Source organism: Fukomys damarensis, unplaced genomic scaffold (genome assembly GCF_012274545.1).
Source record: "Fukomys damarensis isolate Sample0158 unplaced genomic scaffold, DMR_v1.0_HiC HiC_scaffold_16, whole genome shotgun sequence".
Classification (NCBI taxonomy): domain Eukaryota; kingdom Metazoa; phylum Chordata; class Mammalia; order Rodentia; family Bathyergidae; genus Fukomys; species Fukomys damarensis.
In genome coordinates this window covers 89,713,798-89,734,214 of record NW_022900928.1, presented here as the reverse complement: position 1 = coordinate 89,734,214, position 20,417 = coordinate 89,713,798, and the positions used below count along the sequence as shown (strand labels likewise).

The following is a 20,417-nucleotide window of genomic DNA, read 5'->3' as shown; positions in this document are numbered from 1 at the left end:
CATCCTTTAGTAACAAGCAATTTTCCACAATTGGCCTCAGAACTCAGTTTTAGCCAGTTAAATGATTTGACTTTCCTTGAAATGAGTTACGTGATGAGGTTAGTTATTTCATCGGATGTGAAATTAAAATCATGGATTAGAGCCAGCTATGGTGGTGCATGCCTGTAATCGCAACACTTGGAAGGCTGAGGCAGGAAGATTGCTGCAAGTTTGAGGCCAGGTGCTGGGACAAGTGTGTGCCACCATGCCTAGTTTAAGTCTTTTTTTTTTTAAGGGCAGAAAAGTTTCTTCACTTGTCAGTCTTCAGTCTTGCTCTGAGTGGTACTACTTATGTTAAATTCCAAATGTTTGTTTTGTTTTGTTTTTTTGCATTTTACTCTCCATTTTACTTTGAGACAGGGTCTCATTTACCCAGACTGGCCTCAAACTTGTAATCTTTGCCATAGTCTCCAGAGAGCTGGGTACATGTGTGCAACATGCTCTGGGCCCAAAATGTCCTTTATAACTAAATGCCTCTGCGGGGGTCAAGTAAAGTTTCTTATCTGTCTAGTCCTTCTGTGATTCCATTTACACCATTCAGTTAAAAAACAAGCTTTCTTCCCTAGATTAAGATTTTACCACTGTCATATTCAAACAGTATTTCTTGTGGCAGATACTTCAAAGCTTACGTATCAGCTTCATTTAAGGATTTTTTTTTTAAGCAATTACAAAATGAAAGGCTTTTCCTGAATTAATTGGCTCAAGGGAAGTTTCCTGTGGCATTTCCCTGGGCACCTGATGAAAACTAGCCCTCAATGTCTGACAGCTGAAGGAAGAGCCCTCCAGCCTGTGCTGTTTTTAGATGGCCATGCTTTGGCAGGCCGAGTGTCAGCACAGGGCACCCTGAGGGGTAGGGGTCTCCAGGGTGTCTGACACTGAAGTAGGTCATTGCATCGTCTTGGCAGGTCCCCTCCAGCCTCTGGAGAGAGAGCAACCGCACTGCTGTGCCCAAGGGTCAGTGTGTTGCATTGGGACACCAGGATCCCGGCAGCCCTGTGCACAAAGACAGTCCAGCATAGGATGTAAAAGTGGTTACAAGCGTCGTTGTCTGATAGGCAAGTACCCAATCCTTGACTTCTGGACTGAAAAGAGTGGGCCTCAAAACAAATCAGCACATTTTAAATGATCATAAGATTTTTTTAGCAGTCAAAACATTGAAAGTTCTGTGTGCTTTTATTGATGGGCCAAAATACAAATGTGTTTGGTAGTTGAGATAGTAAATTTTATAGAAAAATAATCTATACTGAAATACTGAAGGAGGATGGGCCCCATCCACTTCACAGGTAAAATCTAAATAATTGTGTGTATTCATTTAGTAAACACTTGGGTCATTCCTACTCTCCATGGGAAGAATGCCAGATTGAAAGGACTTGCCCGTGGGTCTCATTATTAGATCTCCACGAGCCTATGTGCTTGGCTGACTGACTGTGTCACTGATCCGACTAAAAGCCGCCGCCTCCTGCTGTGACTTGTACAGGGGTGGTGCTTGCTATGCAGAGTCACCCTGTCCTCATCCTTTGAAAGTGCCAGACTGGGCAATCTAATGGGGCCAATCCTGTGGGGTCTCGACCTCAGAACCCCGCTGGAGCCAGGAGACAGCCTCCTGCAGGCAGGGTCTCAGCACCTCCTCTGTCCTCACTTAGTGTGTCGGGGCACCAGGTGCAGGAGGCTGGAAGAGCCTGTGTGAGTGGCTGTGGCTGCCTCTTCAGGCCCAGTGCCACCACCTTCATCTGAGCCCCGTTGTATCTTTGTCCAGGTGGCAGGTGGTCTTGTGTCTCCTTCCTCGCGTTCATCTTCCACAAAAATTTACAGTTTAATCTTTCAAAAACACTGCTTATATATTAGTTATAGTCTATTTTTTATCTTTTGTTTTAAATAAAACTTCGTTATGATACTAGATGAAATTACAACATTATACTAAACAAAAATTCTCCTGTAATTTCCCCTCCTCCTAATGTCTCTACTTGTCACACAGCTGTTCTGCTGTCTTCTTGGCTTGGTCTCCTGTCTTTATAAGGCCAGCTCAAATCCTCCATTCTAAAAAGAGCTCCCTTAACCATGTCCTCCTAAGCCCTGTGGCATTTATAAAACTCATCACCACTTTGTATTCATTTGTAACTTCTGAGCCTCCCATTGCTCCACCATAGATTGTAAATCCTGTAGAGTAAAGCTCATACTTTGTTATCTTCATTTTATACTTTTCATAGTTTGAGTGCTTCAAATCTCAGCAACAAGTAACTGGCAGTGGCTGGGCAGTAGTGAGGAGAGCAGCCACCTGCTAACTGCCCACTGTTCCCTTTCTGTGACTCAGTTATGCAAGTTGTAAACCCAAGAACTCAATGCTCTGATGATGTATCTTCCAAAATACCAGCTCAAATGCAGTTTCTTCAGCGAAACCTTTTTATCACCTTACAGGGGTAGAATCTCTCACCCTTGAAATAACACACTGGACATAAGACATTTGCACTGATGTCTGAATTCTAAACTAGCAGACCTGGCCCCATCCTCCTAGGTTTCTTTGGAACTCAGTATAAGGCTTTGTGTGGAAGACAGTTGGATATTTTTGTTTTAGTTGTATTCATGATTCCTAACCTTACATGATACCTAAAATATGAGATACATTGGCTAAGTTAGGGAGGAATGGAACATGAAACCCAGAGCAAAACTCTGAGCATGGGCAGTGTAGTCAGGTGCTCTTGGGGGAGAAATTTTTGCCTCTGAGTTTTTCTGATCCACACAAGAGAGCTTGCATAAAAACAGTTCAGCAGTCAGTGTTGGGAAGTGCCATCAGCTACCCACTCAACTTTTGGTTTTTTGAGACAGGGTCTCACTATGTAGCCCAGGCTGGACTCGAACTCACAGTCATCCTCCTGCCTCAGCCTCCCAAGTGCTGGGATCACAGGCGTGCGCCACCACGCCCAGCTACTCAGCTTTCTTTGTATTCAGAATTGAGAAGATTTTCTCAGTGGCTCATCCAAAAGAACACTAGTAACATGGGTGGACTCAGTGCCACACGCATAAGTGTGCCATGGAGTTGGAGTTGGTTTTCATCATCTTCCCTGATAACCAGCTTATAACACAAAGCCAAAATATAGCAGGGAAGAATCAAGTAATGGAGACTTGGAGCGTGATGATATACTTGGTTCCACTTTAAACTTGGAACACACTGTTGCTCAAGCTCTGGATGCTTTTCATCTCCCTGCAGAGATAGTTCATGAGCAAGCACAAATCATGTTCTGAGAGTGTTTCATTACTCTCCATCCTTAGGGCAGAGACAGAAACAAGCTGTGTGAGTGTACCTGGGGTGGACATCATCCGGTGAAAACGGGTTTGCAGATACTTGGACAACACTAAGGCTGTCAGGTGCAGTGCTGGGGTTTTGGGCTGCAGAGGCTGACTGGGGAGCACAGTTGTGAGCAGTCACTTGCAGCTTCGAGACAGGGAGAAATCTTCAGGAGTTTCTGGACCCAGGATTGGGGGAGTGGAGCACAGAGGGGAAGCACTTTGGATAGAGCCTTGCATAGGCAGGAATAAAACCAAGTGGCTCTGACAGGCATGTTTTTCAGTAGAAAGCAGTAAGTGGATCTAGAACCATATCATAGTTACGAAGTTCAGTGGTTTGGCTTGAGAACTTGGAGATGGTTAGAATTTTAGTATATGTGCTACCGAAGCGAGCACATTTGGAGATTTTTAGAAAAGCCCAGCCCACCTGTGTGTAAACTTGGAGCAAAGCACTGGCTACTTGTCCTGGGCTTGGACTTGGGTTACACATCTAAGGCTCCCATCTCTTCTGTAGTGAACTATACACTGAGACTAGGGCTCTGATGCAAGCCTTCTATGGGTGGTGACAGAATCGCCCCACCTGTGAAAAATTAGCTGGAGAGGCTCACTCACAGTCTACCTTTTGTGGCTTGGTCCAGAGGGATTGACACATCCATAAGATCCTAGAAGGCATGGTGTGTGGAGAATTTAGACCAGTGGTGGTGAACCCATGGCATGTGTGCTCCAGAGCGTTGTTTGTATCATTGAAAACCCTAAAAGGTTTGCCATCACTGACATAGACTTTTACAGCCATAGGTTGCACTGTTGTTTCTTATTTTGAATGTATTGGAAATTTTCCCTATTAAAACTTTTTAATGTACAGGTTTTACGATAATATTAGGAAGGAATCAGTTGTTTTGAGACACCCCCCAAAAAAAATTTATAATAGCAAATCAAACTGACGAATGTAATTGCACAAAGAACCAATACTTGGTGAAAACTTAAATTGGTTTCCATATCATATGGCTAAATTTATGGATAGGTCAAGGAAATAAGGATGTTTGCATTTATTAGGTCTTTTGTAATAGAATACCATTTTCTTTAAAAGAGAAATAAATACACAGTTGTTATTCAGAGGGAAGACTTTAATCACCTCACAAAGTCATTCTTGAAGCATGTCCATACCTAAATTAGTCCTCATGCCTCCTCAAAAACTAAATTGTAAATTAAATCTTCCTGTGTATTTACAAGTGACCACCGATCAGTTCAAGGCTGATCTGAGACCGACTGCGCACCTTCCTTTCCCTGTCCTCATTGAGACAGGCACACACACCACCCCAACCCCCCACCACCCCGTCTTTCTGTGTCTGAACCAGGTTAATGGTTCCTTTCTAAAGCATGCTTTGATGGGTCTCGGATGATGAGTTGGTTTTCCCAGTTCTTGCAAAATTCAGTGTTTTCACCTCTGATCATTTAGCCTGACCCTGTCAGCTTATAGTTATGGCATTTGTGAGGTTATTTGAAAAGGCTGAGGAGAGACTTCACCTAACCTAGGATTGAATGAAAATGCAGGTGTGCAAAAGAACTAGCAGCGATCTGGTATGAGGTGGTCTGTGGGATGGACGTTCCTGTGTTACAATCAAAAATATTAAAAATAAAGGAAGCTTTATTATTTACATGCATTTCCTACTCTATGCACCTGAGACTATTCCCCTTCACTCAGTGTGGTCCAGACAAGTCAGATGTGTCTGACCCACAGGCCACAGGTTGGGCACACCTGCGTGAAAGCCCATGAGCCATAGAGTGCAGGGGTCAGGAAATGGCAATGATCAAAGGTTTATAAAGTATGGACAGAGACTTAGAGCCATGACCATAGGAGAAAATGATAGTAGTTAAGGCAGAAAGCTGTAGACAAGTTAAAATAATGAGAATAGAAAACGGTTCTTAAATACTGATGCTTCTATCCCTGTATTTTTAAACATTTAGGGCCGGGCATGGTGGCTCTCGCCTGTAATCCCAGCACTTGGGAGGCTGAGGCAGGAGGATCACTGAGTTCGAGACCAGCCTGGGCTACATAGTGAGTTCCAGGTCAGTCTCAACAACATAGTGAGACCCTGTCTCAAAAAATCAAAAAACAAGTAAACATTTAAGCCGCACACAGTCTAAATAAAAGACTGTTATTTCTGTTTATTGAATAAGGTTAAGTGATGAGCAGAAATGCTTCATTAAGAATATGTGTGAAAAAAGAAAATGTGTGACTCATATTATTAAGTGGTTTGTCAGACCTTGCATTTGAGTCCCTTTTTTTTTTTTTTTTTTTTTTTTTTTTTTTAATCCAGAATTGAATTCAGGACCATATGCTTGTCAAACAGGTGTGGGCACCACTGAGCTATTCCTGGCCCAAGTCTCAATTTTTCTAGGGGAAGGGCACCTCAAAAATATATGGGTGATTTTTGTTTTGTTTTGTTTTTTGAGGCTGGCCTTGAGCTCAGGCTGACCTCAAACTCACAGCAGTCCTCCTGCCTACCCTCCAGAGTGCCTGGATTACAGATGTGTGCCACCATACCCAGCTAAGTGATTGTCAAAGTGGATAATCTCACTATGGAGACAGATTGTTACCTGTTTGTCTCTGTGTATGGTTTGGGATTGTGTGTGTGTGTACTGGGAGAGTGGGGACTTTGGCCATTCTTTTGTTTTGCATTGAGATAAGTTGGTCCTAGCACTTATGGGAGGAAATACACTGCCCACAGATGATCTATCACATGATGTGTTTGTTACTTCACGAGGCTTTGTTTCTTTCCTCTTAAGTTCTCAAGATTACCCATAGGTAAGGACCATGGGCAGTGTCAAGCCAGGCCCATGTGTCTGAGGTGTATCTGTTGTTGCTGCCTGCTGTTCTCAGAAGACGTAGTACTTATATCTTCACCTGCTCTTATTGCCTCTGGCCCCATAAAAGACGGATGCTGAACATGCTCCTCCAGTGGCTCTAGGGAGGGATGGGTGCCCAAGTTCTGTTCCGGCCTTTTATACATGCAGGCTGTAGCGACCCATGTCCTCCTCTGACAGAATTCTTGGGTGGCACTGAGTCACTGGGTGACTTGAGTGCTGTCATGATAGCTAGCCACAGCTGATCCTCAGAAATTGTATCCATCTTTATATAGATTCTCCATGAGAGAAGAGCCTTTGACCCCCATGTGTTTTCTTTGTGGTTTACCATTTTAAGGATGGATAAGATAAATAGAACTTATGTTAGACTCGCAAAGTATATTTTCTCTCTGTGAAGTTGTGTGAGAATCATACTAGCCTCGGGGCCTCACTAAGCTGATGCCCTGTCAGAGAGGCAGCTCCTATTGCAATAGGCTGGAGAAACTCCTTGGGAAGACTTGCTTAGAAAAGGGGAAGCTTGGAAGCTCCTGAGTGGTCTCTCTCTGGCCCTCAGAGTCCACACTTCCCAGCCCAGGATTTGGGCATGCTCTTGCCCTTGCTATTCCTATTTCAGCATTACCTCCCTGGCCACCTGCCCTCACTGTGCTGGGTCTTCTTGAGTACATAGAACCTTGGATTTGGAGTCCAGAACTTGGCAAAGATTTCTTCCCACATGGAAAGTCCTTCTGGGCATTTCTTGGGAAATTTGTATTTTTCCAAACCCCAAATCTGACAAAAATTAGTTAAAAAAAAAAACCTGAGAAATAAGGAGAAAAAGTTGTCATGCTCCTGAGAAACACAGTAGCAGTAAGCATAGAGTCATCACTGGTTCTGAGAATTCAGCCAGGGCAGTGCTGCACAGGCATGGGCAAAATCTGGCCTTGCCGGGATACTCAAGGGCCACTCAGTAGGTGCCTCCTTGTCTCCTGCTAATGTTGAGTGATTCTTGTAAAAAGTAAATGTTCAAGTGTTGGGGATTTAGCTCAGTGGCGCTGTGCCTGCCTTGCAAGGGCAAGTTTCTGAGTTTGATCCCTGGTACCAAAAAAAAAAAGTAAGTGTTCATATGTTTATATACAAAATGTACTTTATAATAATTGTATGAGTGGTATTCCAAAAACTGCAAGCTTTGGAAGCAAGCAAAGCCTTAAATTAGCACTTCGACATTCTGTTCACCTCACTGAGAAATCAGAGTGCCCCTTATTTGAATTCACATGGTAATGCTTCTCTGTGGCTGAAGACAGGCAGAGGGAAGACACAATCAGAAAGCTATAGAAACTGGCTCAGCCAGAGTGGTAGTTATAGCTCATGGGTTTATTGTGTCTTTCTTTCTTTCTTTTTCTTTTTTTTTTTTTGTATAGAAAACCTCTGAAACTTTAATTTTTCTATTATAAAGTTATCCTCTAAATGATTATTTATTAGTTAAAAACAAGTAAAATGTTACCCAAAATGCAGAATAATGAGAATTTTGGGGGTTCTGGTTCCTCATTTCTGAATGCTGTAAATGCATACTTTGTGAACTTGGGAACAATGGCAGAGCACTGCCAGCTGTTCTGTAACAGACCTCTGTCCCTTGGCTTGTCGCCTGCTATACCATTTTTGTCACCCGTGTCTCTGACTTGGCCCTTGGGCCTTTTCCCTTTGTAAAGCTATAGAGAGACTGTGTCAGACTCGTCACCCATCTGTTCCTGAGCCTGGCCCACATGCATAGTTCTGACTTGTTCCTCCAACTGTAACAGTTGTGTCCGCCTCACCTGTGGGTGTGAAGGTCCTTGTGCTGCCACAGGAGTTTACCACGCAGGGAGTGCTCGGTGTCAGCCACAAAGTGTTTTTGCCTCTCACCTCCTAGAGCATCGCCTCCTGGCTTCTCTGGCGGCTGCCTTTCCCCGCCCTTCCATTCTGTGACTGCTGTAAGGAGATGTGCTCTCTCCACTAGCCCAGTGCCCAAGTCTCCACCCATTGCACATCCACTGTCTCTTATTTGCCTAGTAAGTTCAGAATTTGAATTTTTAGAAAATGTCTGAACAAAGCTGTCACTTTACACTTAGACTTTGAAATTTTTATTTTCAAGAACTGCATTATTGCTTTTTCTGTCTTTTTTTTTGGAGAGGATCTTGTCCTATGGCCCAGTTTGGTCTCAAACTTGCCACAATCCTCCTGTCTCAGCCTCCTGAGGGCTGGAATTAATGGCAGGTACCACTACACCTATCTGTGTCTTTGCTTTGCTTTTTTTTTTTTTGGTACTGGGGATCGAACTCAGGACCTTGTTGCTTGTAAGGCAGGCGGCAGAACCACTGAGCTAAATCCCCGGCCCTGTCTTTGCTATTTTAAATATGGGCTTGAAATCAGTATTTAATTTTGAGTCTGGCAGATGTAATTTCTTTTCTGTTATATACAAATAGAATGTCCTGTATATTTCAGTGGTAAAACTGAAAGTATTTAATCATATTCATAACTTCTTGAAAGATGCCCCTAATAAGCCCTTTAGAACATTTCATATTGACTTGTAAATGTGCAGTTTAATTCTCAATATCCAATTTTTTTCTTGTTTTCTAAGGACCCCAAAATGTATGTACAGACAGTGCTGGATGTTCATAAAAAATACAATGCTCTGGTGATGTCAGCCTTCAACAATGACGCCGGCTTTGTGGCTGCACTGGATAAAGTGAGTCATTTGCTGTTGTGCCTTCTGGAAGCACAGGTGGGTGGGTCTCTGTCCTCTAACTCTCTTCTGTGTAATACAGGCTTGCGGTCGCTTCATCAACAACAATGCAGTCACCAAAATGGCTCAGTCGTCCAGTAAATCTCCTGAGTTGCTGGCTCGATACTGTGATTCCTTGTTGAAGAAAAGGTATATTGAATGATTCCTTTTTCTTACAATCTTAGCTTTGATATGAGGAATTAAAATAGACATTCCATTTTATATACATTAAAGTGTAATCTTTGTACTTTTCAAGATGAGAGAGATAATGCATCACATTTCCAGTTAAATCTGTACCAGCTCCCAGTGGCTGTTTGTGAACAGCAGAAAAGTGTTCTTCAATACTTTGTGACTATGTGTTTCAAAGATCTCTTTTCAATGGGTGCATAGCTGCATTGCTGATTGTTAGTCATGACTTTTCCATGGTCTACTTCTCCTCATCTGAGTTTACAGAGAGGTGGAGACAGCACAACACACTTGGCTGTGGCCCTCTCCCCAGCACTGTGTGTCTGCAAGTTCAGATTTTGCGGGTTTGTCCCTGGTTTCCCTCCGAGTCTCCTCCCCTTTCCCAGTTCCCTTCAGAAGTGGTCACGGTTTGCTTTGCAATCCCAGCTGTCACAACACACGTTGAAGATTTTCATGAAGGGAGTCGATCTCCTTCTGGCTTTCTGTTGCAGTAATTTCACACATCCCCAGATTGAGCTGGTTTTGGTTTTACTAGTAAATAGCATTTAAACAGCTCTCAGAGGCTAACACAGCCTCATTACAAAACAAAGACTCAAATGCCTCACGTCCAGCATAGAAAGACTACAGGCAAGCCTCACTGAAGAGAGCTGAAGATGTCTTAAAATGCCACCAGTCCAAAGTTAGTAGTGTACCAGAGTCCTTGTGCAAACCAGTATACACAGCTTCCCAGGAATGTAAAGCTGCTCAGCAATAGCAAATCTGAGATCATTCCCTGTGATAACAGTGAACTCTGTGTGGTCTCCTTGGTAGATAATGGGAGAAAAAATTTGGTAGGGGTCAATATCTATCCCTTGGGTGGGGGGTGTTGGTTTTTTGAGACAGGGTCTCACTATGTAGTTGAGACTGACCTGAAACTCACTGTGTAGCCCAGGCTGGTCTCAGACTCAGCGATCCTCCTGCCTCAGCCTCCCGAATGCTGGGGTTACAGGCATTCCCCACCATGCCCAGCTTCCCTTTTTCAAAAAGTAGTTTTAATTAATTTTTAAAATTGCCATCTCTTTTCTGTCAGAAAGCTATTCCCTTATGCCAATGAGAACTTGTAGTTATTTCTACTTATTACCATGCTGGTCTAATGTATTATTTAGCAGTTGTATCCAGGCACCCCAATGATCTGTCCAAAAAAGAAAAAGGATTTACTAAAATGCTTCTTAGGACTTGATGTCACTTTTTAAAGCTGTATTGTAATGTGAGTAATTCAGTGTGGAGATGATGCTGTATGTGATATTGAGATTGTTGGACAGACAAATGTCCTGTGGCCCCTCTTTCTGTATGCATACTGCCTTACTCACGTCCCTGAGGTGTTCTCCTTGAAGGCCACTGAAGCAGGCAGGGCAGCAATGTGTTGTTCCTCCAGCCACTCTGGGGAGGGGCATCCAGGGAGAAAGTGCCCCACCTGCCACCTGCTGAGGAGAGAACAGGGCTAGAGGTTCTTAGTTCAAAAGCCTCAGCAGCACTTGTTAATAAGCAGCTCCTTCATTTTGTATGAATTAAGGAGTCTCGTTTATGAAGAACTCTCCCAAGAAAAATTTCATTTACCCTGAAGTCACCTTTGATTACTGTTTGTTCATAGCAGGAATGAGTCAGTTCTCAGCTTTGTAGGTACAGCTACCGACTGCAGCAGACAGCTATAGTTTAAGCTGTATCATTATCTTTCGTTATTAGGTCCTGAAAAGGGGAAGCATGTCTCTTGGTTTTTTCAGGGATGAATTATAACAGACTGTAAAAAGCATTTGGAAAAGTGGAGCTTGTTGACTGATATGGAAATGGATTGTTTTAAAGGAAAACTTCATTCCTGTTTTGGAAGCTTTTTATAAATCTCTTGTGTTGCTTTTCCCTTGGCTATTCTGAGTGGTCAATTCACGGCCTGCCGACCCCCCTTATCTGTGGATCATTCTGAGGCGCGCTGGTCATTTGAGCTCCAAACCATGTTCTCATAGGATGACTGGGCTAAGGGTGCTTGTGTAAATTTTTGGTCCTTTGTTTTTAAAACACATTGCCTTCTTTCAAATTTCAGTTCCAAGAACCCAGAAGAGGCGGAACTAGAAGACACACTCAATCAAGTGGTAAGGTGCTTTCTACCTTTGTGGTAGAAACCCATTTTCAGGGGCTGTTTTCCAGGCTGTGCATGGAGCTGTGTACATAGGGCATCCAAGAAGTCCACAGTGCTCGTCAGTGACTCCATTTTTGCTTTATGCTTTGCTCCTTACATGCAGCCATTACTCTCAGTGCTGGCATTTTCCCTACTGGGGTGGAGTCTAGTCAGTGTGGTATGATTTGAGGGGCTGATGGGAATGCTTACTGTGAACCCCCAGACAGAGATGTTGCCATGTGCATTGGCACACAGGCCCAGCTGAGACCAAGTCCCTGCCGGCCGCCAGCATGTGGCCCGTCAGCTTGGGTACAGTGTCGCTAACCTATTCTCTGGGCATTGCCAGATGGTTGTCTTCAAGTACATCGAGGACAAAGATGTGTTCCAGAAGTTCTATGCAAAGATGTTGGCCAAGAGGCTGGTGCACCAGAACAGCGCTAGTGATGATGCCGAGGCCAGCATGATCTCCAAGCTGAAGGTGAGTTTTGCCCTTCCCTGGAGCCAGGGTCTGGACATTGCTGCAGAGCTGTTCATCTCTCTAGGCTTTCGGTGTGGGCAGAGGAGTCTGTGCAGTGTGAGCTGTACTATGCACTGCTGAAACCCACCGCACCATCGGACCAGCAATGCTTTCCCTCTGCCTCTTGGTGCCTCCCGCGCCTGCGCTGTGCAGTTGACCGTGCACTGTCTGCACATTCTGCTTGGTTCTGTGCCACCTGCAGGAGGGTCAGGCCTGACGTCTGCTATCAAGTCCTCCTCACTTCTGCCATCTTGGCACTCGCCAAGAGTGCAGTGCTGAGAGACAAATCATTTCACGTTGTTGCTTCTAGGTGCTCAGATAATGGTTGTTGGGTATATGAAGAACTAACTGTTGTGCTTAGAATTCCCTTGGGTAGTGGTGTGGGGTGCTTTTATTGATTTGCTTTGCTTTGCCAGGGCCTCATCTATTGCTAGTCAAGCACATTGTCACTGAGCTATATAGGCCCATACCATTTCATTTTGAGTCTCTCATTGAGTTGCCTGGGCTGGCTTCCCAACCTGTGATCTTCCTGCCTCAGCCTCCTTAAGAGTTAAGATTACAGGCAGTCACTGCTTCACACAGCTGAGAGTGTTTTAATTTGAATCAGTGCATATTTATACTATAAAATGTAACTAAATGTTACTAATTTTAGTGTATTTTGTACAATTATACTGTGACTTCTCTGAGTTTCTTTGTATACATTTATATTTCTGTACAAATTAATGAGACAATTTGCTGGATTCATTTCAGCAAGCTTGTGGTTTTGAGTATACCTCCAAACTCCAGCGGATGTTTCAAGACATTGGCGTAAGCAAAGACTTGAATGAGCAGTTCAAAAAGCACCTGACGAATTCGGAACCCCTGGACCGTGAGTAGCAAGTAATTCAGGGCTTCTTTCACAGCAGAATTGTTTCTAGCAGATAAATAATGAGGGGTAAGTGAGGGTGTGAAGGTAGTAGACATTCTGTCTTAAATTCAGAGGTGAAGAAACAGGATGTTCCTCCGCCACTCAGGGACAGCGTTTGGCAATCCGAGGTCTCAGCCCAGGTCACATAGCAACCCGGGGCTACTGCACGCTGCATCTGGGTCCCAATTAAGGGCCTCTTGTGCTTACTGACTTCTCAGCCTGCACACACAGAAGGGGCTCCCGGGCTTGTTCAGCTTTGTTTTGCACCTAACTTTGGATCCATTTCAAAACTTTTAATTCTCAGGACTCCCCCTGGACTGTAGAATAGAGATAGAGAGAGTAAAGTGGGCTGTTGCACCAGGCTTATGCTGACATCATCGGGGTAGTCTTTGTCATTTGAAATAAAAAGTGGAGTTTTGCTCTTCTCAGATTGTAAGGCTTTCCCATTGTTAAATTTGACATGCTGTTGTGAGTTGTAAGTTAGATGTGTCTCCACTGTGTCCTCTGAAGGAGTAACTGGGGCACACATCAAGGGAAGGGCAGCAGGTACCTGGGCTTGCAGCGCCCTTACACTGGGGGCTGTTGTGTCTATCACCCGGAGTGTGGCCCGAGTAGACTGAATTGGTCACTGCAGAGAATGATCGTAGGCACAGCAGAGTAACATAGGGCACCACAACAGTTTGTAATAGCTAAAACTTAGAAACAGCCCAGCTGCCCATCACTTGGAGTCTGGATAAGAAGATGCGTTTTGGGGTTTGTTTGGTTTTTTTCCCTAAAAAGGAGTACTACTCAGCCATAAAGGAGAAACTAGTTATTTAGGGCTAAATGATTGCACACTGAGGCCATATTCTCTTTCTTTCTTTCTTTTCTTTCTTTCTTTCTTTCTTTGCTTGCAAGACAGGCTGCAGAAGCACTAAGCTAAATCCCCAGCCCGAGGAGGGCCATATTCTCTTTCTTTCTTTCTTTTCTTTCTTTCTTTCTTTCTTTTTCTTTCTTTCTTTGCTTGCAAGACAGGCTGCAGAAGCACTAAGCTAAATCCCCAGCCCGAGGCCACATTCTTAAATGAAATAAATAGGACAGACGTGGAAAAGCCAAATAATTTCTCTGGTGTGAGAAACTGAAAGTATAAATAAGAATCAAAATGTATAATAGCTAATGCGAAACAGGAAGAAAGGCTATAAAGGGGAGGAGTATGAGAAAGGAAAGAAGGGAAGAGAAAAATATATGAGAAAAGGAAAAAATGGAAACAAAATCTTTGTAAATAGGTAGAAGGATTGAAGGGAGGGCAGGAATGGGGTAAAACAAGAACCAAGATATCTTGTAAAGATACACATTCCCAATGATGAATGTTAAGTTGTACACCTAGAATGTACCAAAAGCTGGGGATTTAGCTTAGTGGTTGTGCCACTGCCTCACAAGGGCAAAGTCAAAAAAAATTTTTTTAATAAAATATGCCAATAAGCTTAATGAAAAAAAATAGGGCGCCACAGCTCTACATCAGACAAAAATGAAAATCTCACTCGGAAGGAAGAGAATATCTGACTTTTCCACTTTTTACTAATTTTAATTGAGTAAAATGAGTTGAAATGATATATTCTGTTCTTAATTTTATATTCAATTAGAATTTTCCATGTAATGTGTAGCATTCCACATTAACTAAGCAGTCTGCTTTTTCAGATCATGAGACTGAGTAAATGCATTCCCGAATTTTATCCCACAGTGGATTTTAGTATCCAGGTCCTGAGCTCCGGGTCATGGCCCTTCCAGCAGTCATGCACATTCGCCTTGCCGTCTGAGGTAGGGCTGGCTTCATCCTCTGTTGCTGGGCAGGGGAGAGGGGAAGGGTGGCTGTGGCCCCAGGTGGTGGGCTCAAGGCTGAGCATCTGTCCGAGCCCGTGGTGCCCATTTACTCTTAGCATAGTCTGTGTGGTTCTATAACAAGCACTCGGTGGCACCTCCTGGGCTAGAAGGTGACACCTGCTTTGACTTCACCCTCTGGTGTCTGCAGTGCTTTCTGCGGAAGTCACACCCCTGACAATCGTATTCACTTCGATCGGGGTGCCAGTTCTGTGCTGTAAGTGCAGCAGTGTGTACCTAGAAGTGCTGGCTGCGTGGCGCATTTAGGGATGGGTGCCACATAACCAATGTTCTGCTTCCGTCCAGTTGGAACGCAGTTATCAGCGATTCACAGCTTTCTACGCTAGTCGTCATAGCGGCAGGAAATTGACCTGGTTATATCAGCTGTCCAAGGGAGAACTGGTAACTAACTGCTTCAAAAACAGATACACCTTGCAGGTAAGATCACCTTTTTATTTTGAGGAAAAATTTTAAATTCTAAGTGAAGATAAGACAAATTATAGCAGTCAGAATCAGGTAATTCCCACACCAGAATCTAGAGTTGTGTGTGATTAGGTAGTACAGAGGGTGAAGCACAGGCGCCATAGTCTGAAGCGTGGAACTGTTCATACCTCTGAGCCTCACCTTCCCTGCACTCAGAGACATTGGGGCGGCTCCCTTGCAGTGGTATGAAAGTAAGATGGATAATGTCTCATGGTGTTGGTGCCATGCACACTGAATATCCAAGTGGTGGCTTAAGAAGCTAGAAATGCATGTGATGAGTCTTTCCCTCTAACAGCAGTGCCACATCAATCAGGACTGCCAGAGCTGATAGCAGTGCTCAGTGCTGAATAATAATAAATGTGTAACTAGCCTATTTCCAGTTTGTGGGCGAGAAAACAGGCCCGGTTAATTTAAGAGACTTTTCTCAGATCCCAGCTTATATATGGAGAACCAGAATCTCAGCTTTTGTGTCCCCCTAGGACAGGCACAGCTCACTGTCCACTTTTCACAGTGATCAAGGTATTGCCCCAAGCATCATGGACTGCCTGGCACACAGTCTGGTGTTGGGCCAGGGATGGCTGTGATTGCTCTAAACTGTGCCAGACTTTTCTTGCTTTGATTCACAGTAAAGTACTTAGGGTTAAAAAATAATAATAATAATGGTGGCCATGGTGGCATAGACCTGTAATCCCAGCACTCAGGAGGCTGTGGCAGGAGGGTTGCCACATGTTCAAGGCCAGCCTGAACTATATAACAAGACCCTGTTTTAAACCCTCCCCCCACAAAAATAATAATACATATATTCAAATTGAAGATGCATGCTTCTTGTCTCTGTGTAACAGATATATCTGTACAAATGAGTGTGGATACATGTATGGTGTATATTTATATACATAACACAATTTAGAAGAAAATTCATGCTCGTTTGAAAAGAGAGGAAATGATTTGCCTTTCAGGAAAATATGGCATTGTAGTGGCAACACAACACTGTGTTCTTTTAAATAGTTCTTCAGTGTTTTTGCACCTGCTTGAAGAATTTGTTTGGTCAGCTTGGTCTCTGTATTTGCAGATCTTTTCCCCGTGTTTTTAAATTGTTCTCTCTCCTTCTATGGGGGCCCTTGAAGGCGTCCACGTTCCAGATGGCAATCCTGCTGCAGTACAACTCAGAGGATGCCTACACTGTGCAACAGCTGACAGACAGCACCCAGATCAAAATGGTATGCCTGCCAGCCCACGTGCTGCTTCCTTGTCCTTGAGGGCGGTATAGGGAAGGGGTTGCTGGATGTCTGCTCTGGAAAAACTCAGGCCCAGCCACACATGACCCAAAGGTGCCTGGAGACCCAGGAAAGAGCTGAGCCAGGTTTGCAGAGTGCAGCTTCCTGGGCACTCCATGGGGCGAAAGTGTGTTTCGGGAGAGCAGCAGGACTGCCACATCCCTGGGACTTGGATTAGGAAGATGCATATAATGGGTGGGGGAGAAGTGATCTATGCATGCCAGCACATACCTGATTTGCCCCACTAGTGTTGGAGAGGTCAGGCACATTCCTGGAGCTCCTGGCCAGGGCCTGGCTGTGAAACTCTTGTGTGTGTGTCTCTTCTGATCCCTTCTCTCCTGTATCTCACAAGGAGACGACAGCTCAGGGTGGCCTCAGTTGCTCCCCAGGTGTGGGAGGGTGGTGTGCGGAAGCTGGCTTCTCAAGGCTACCCCAGCCTCTGCTCACTTTCCATGTTCGATTCCCTTGTGGGGCTGGGCTGCTCTCCTCCCTGCCTGAGCCATGAATGGACTAGAGGCCTCACTCTGATGGCCTTAGCCACATACAGCTGGGCCGGAAAAGGTACCTGCTGTGCTGAGGGCGAGACATTTGTCCCTCTGCGGAGGAGATGAGGTGGGAGTGCCCAGGAGCTGAGAAGTGACCACACAGCCCTCCGCAACAGCCGGGCTAAGTCTTGCCATGTCCTGCACAATCCCAGGGCTGAGCTAGTGGTAGAGCACTTGCCTAGCCCGAAAGAGTCCACAGCACTATCTATAATCAGTGACTGAGATGGTACCAGGCATGTAGAAAGTGTTGAGGGCCAGAAAGGGGTCTTTTCTGCTTCTAGAAGTCCAAGGTGTGGGGAGTACTGCAGGGAACCACTCAGAAGCCCATCTCTGGGCAGTCTTCCTCTTTGGGAGAGACTATAGCATTGTTGGTGGTAATTACAGAGAAAAATGCCCTTGCCTTTAACTGTCTTTTCCTCTTTAATCAGGACATTTTGGCACAAGTCCTACAGATTCTATTGAAGTCGAAATTACTGGTAAGTTTGTGCATCATGAATGTTAGGCCCAAAGAAAGCCATTTCCTGAGATTTACATAATAACAAGTGTTTTCTTACAGGTCTTGGAAGACGAAAATGCAAATGTTGATGAGGTGGAATTGAAGCCAGACACTTTAATAAAATTGTATCTCGGTTATAAAAAGTAAGAACAATTTAATAAGCAGATGGTCCTAGACCACAGACTTGTCACCTGGCCCTAGGAACACATCCCAGGCCTCTCACAGAGATCTGATGGAGGCCTTCTGTCCTGTAGGGCAGCCCCACCCTTGGGTTTTCTTTACTTGGAAAATAGGTCTCCTTAAAGGGCTTGCCTGTAGAGTTTGCAGTGTCTCACTTTTTGTTTCACGTGACAAAACTGGGGGATCAGGCCCGGACTTGGGGTGCAACCCAGACCTCTTGCACACCTGGCAAGTGCTCTGCTACAGAGCCACAGCCCTCGTCTCTCTCCGTTTTTTCTAAGACATGGTCTCACTAAGTTGTCCAGGTTAGTGGTCTTTCTCCCTCAAACTCCAGAGCAGCTAGGATTATAGGCGTGAATGTCACTGTTATTTGTCACTGCTACTGGCAAAGCAGGAAAGTACCCTGTAACAGCTTGTTGGGTGGAAGGCATTCGGGGTCATTGGCAGAAGCTGTGCAGCAGAGGAGGAAGAACCTTTGTGCCCTCTTGCCTCCCTTTGCAAACAACAGTGATGGCTTTCCTCGCATTTCTCGACAGTAAGAAGTTAAGAGTTAACATCAACGTGCCAATGAAAACTGAGCAGAAGCAGGAGCAGGAAACCACACACAAAAACATTGAGGAGGACCGCAAACTCCTGATCCAGGTGACTAGAGCCCTCTGGGCTGAGTCTTCCCCAGAGGATGAGGCTGGGGGCACAATGGATCGTGTGCTGGGACCTGGCTGGTTCATCCCCCACACATGGTAAACCAGCGCAGTCCCCCTGCCCTGCATGTCAGGAGGCAGGTCAGTGTGGCAGTGGAGATGAGACCAAATGGAAGCAGAGCTATTGAGGGAGGGTGGGTGGCTTCCATGGCTTTGAAGATTGACTTAACCCTTTTTATTAAAATCACTTGTGGAACCCAGACGCTTTTATTGTTCAGTACATTCATGCTGGGACCTGGGCGAGTGGAGTTGGACCTGACCTGTCACCTCTAGGAAGCAGCACGGGCTGCTGAGGTGGCACCCACAGTGGTGAAGCCTCCCACCAGCTCACACAGCCTTGTCCTGCACAGGCAGCCATTGTGCGCATCATGAAGATGCGTAAGGTCCTGAAGCACCAGCAGCTCCTCGGTGAGGTCCTCACGCAGCTGTCCTCCAGGTTCAAGCCCCGGGTTCCGGTGATCAAGGTGAGGAATAGCAGCGCTGGGGTATAGCTTAGAGGGAAAGATGGCAAGAGGAGTAAGAGGGCGGCTTGTACGCATGGGATAGGCGCAGCAAAGGAAAGCAGCTCCACACTGTCTCTTGGAATACATATTCAGAGAAGTATACAAGTTGAAAGTATATAGCTTAGTAATTTTTGCCAAGCAAACACATTGTGTGACATACACCAAATAAGTAAGGTCGCCAGCATCCCTGAAGCCCCAAGCTCCCAGGCTGCCTACCTGGCTGTGGCAGTGTGTGGCGGTACATGGGCACAGCCTGCCAGCACCAGCTCAGGATGAGCACTGAGGACGTGAGTGTCATTATCACAGAGTCCGTGTGCTGCAGTGTGTGGTGCTGTTTGGTCCTGAGTCACCACGCAGGTGTTCTGCTGTGGTTGTGCTTGGCTCCTTTGTCCTGGGGCTTGTTTAGAACTGGAGCTCAGCGGGTCTCTCCTTCCTGAAAGCTCACTTGTAGCCTTTGTGAGCACAGGGTGGCAGTGGACACCAAGCAGGCACTGAGTTCCCAGCTGCCACCTGCCATGTGCTCCTGGCTCTCTAGGCTTGGGTGGGAGGGGAGGTTCTGGCCCAGCTCTAGCAGTCATCTCAGCAAGTGTCACCGAGTGTCTGGTGTCTGGGCAGTAAAGTTCTGGGCCACACAGCTTTTCAGGGCCAGTGGACAGCCACTGAGACAGAGGGTGTGGGGGGTCGGCCTCTGTGCTGGTGGTGGTTTTTCTTCCCTCTCACTTCTCTTCCTTTCCAAAATTAATGCCCAGAAATGCATTGACATTCTGATCGAGAAGGAGTATTTGGAGCGAGTGGATGGAGAGAAGGACACCTACAGTTACTTGGCCTAACGCTTGTGGAGGGGCTGAGCTCAACCCAGCAGGTCAGCCAGCAGGAGAGCTCATCATGCCTGCTGCCACGCGGACCACCCTTTTTAACCCTGGCCTTGGCCTCCCAGCAGAACTGCTCAGGACTGATACATTTCAAGTCTGTACATACGGACACCGTCGCCATTTAACCTAATTTAAGAACAGAGGGGCTGACCCTTCGTGCGAGGGCTGCATGCTACTGCATCTAAATCAATACATTGGCCACCTGTTCGAAGCTGTCGTCGGGCAGCGCCTGCAATGTCAGCAGCACTTTGAGAGGAAGTCTGAATGGACCCACGTGTAATCTGCTATGGAAACCATTTGTATAGTGTGTTTCATTTTTTAATGTGTGAAAATAAAGAAAATTAAAGGATTTCTGTACAAGTCACATTTGGTTCTGTTTTAAATTTTACTAATTTCTGTATGTAAATGAAAGATAAAATGATTGTGCAGCTTTCTGTTCCCAGTGTCTTCTGAAGCCCAAGCGGCTGCACTGTGATCTGAAGACCTTTGGCCTGTGCAACTTCGTCTGCCTCCAAGCTTGCTTCTGAGACTCATTCTGGTGACTTGAGTGCAGCCCAGCAGCCTCAGGTTCCAGTCCAGGCCTGGCTGACACTGGAAGGACTAACGTGTCAGTTCTCTGTGCCTTGTGTGGAGAAACTGGAGCAGTGGGTGGGGCTGTTGTCACTGTTTAGCAGAGGGGCTGGGATTCACAGGTGGAACCAAGCTGGCTGTGTGGCTCTAACCTCTGCTGAGTAGATGAGGGCAGAAAGTGAGTTCCAGCAGAACAAGCTCTGCAACCTTCCTCACCCACGGTTCTGGTTCTGGTTCTGCCCTGTTGCCAACTG

At 45.4% G+C, this 20,417-nt stretch overlaps 1 protein-coding gene across 1 annotated transcript in view; it reads left to right on the top strand.

Annotated features, from left to right (window-relative positions):
- The window catches only part of Cul1 (cullin 1), a 50,482-nt gene extending 30,531 nt beyond the window's left edge, over positions 1 to 19,951 (top strand). Inside the window, exons 9-21 of the mRNA XM_033764476.1 lie at positions 8,780 to 8,887; positions 8,967 to 9,073; positions 11,184 to 11,232; positions 11,605 to 11,736; positions 12,526 to 12,643; positions 14,403 to 14,479; positions 14,846 to 14,977; positions 16,147 to 16,239; positions 17,270 to 17,317; positions 17,398 to 17,480; positions 18,054 to 18,159; positions 18,569 to 18,682; positions 19,471 to 19,951. Of these exons, the coding sequence (XP_033620367.1) occupies positions 8,780 to 8,887; positions 8,967 to 9,073; positions 11,184 to 11,232; positions 11,605 to 11,736; positions 12,526 to 12,643; positions 14,403 to 14,479; positions 14,846 to 14,977; positions 16,147 to 16,239; positions 17,270 to 17,317; positions 17,398 to 17,480; positions 18,054 to 18,159; positions 18,569 to 18,682; positions 19,471 to 19,551 (1,248 nt within the window). The 3' untranslated portion in view covers positions 19,552 to 19,951. The remainder of the gene's footprint in view (positions 1 to 8,779; positions 8,888 to 8,966; positions 9,074 to 11,183; positions 11,233 to 11,604; positions 11,737 to 12,525; positions 12,644 to 14,402; positions 14,480 to 14,845; positions 14,978 to 16,146; positions 16,240 to 17,269; positions 17,318 to 17,397; positions 17,481 to 18,053; positions 18,160 to 18,568; positions 18,683 to 19,470) is intronic.
- Positions 19,952 to 20,417: the final 466 nt, after the last annotated feature.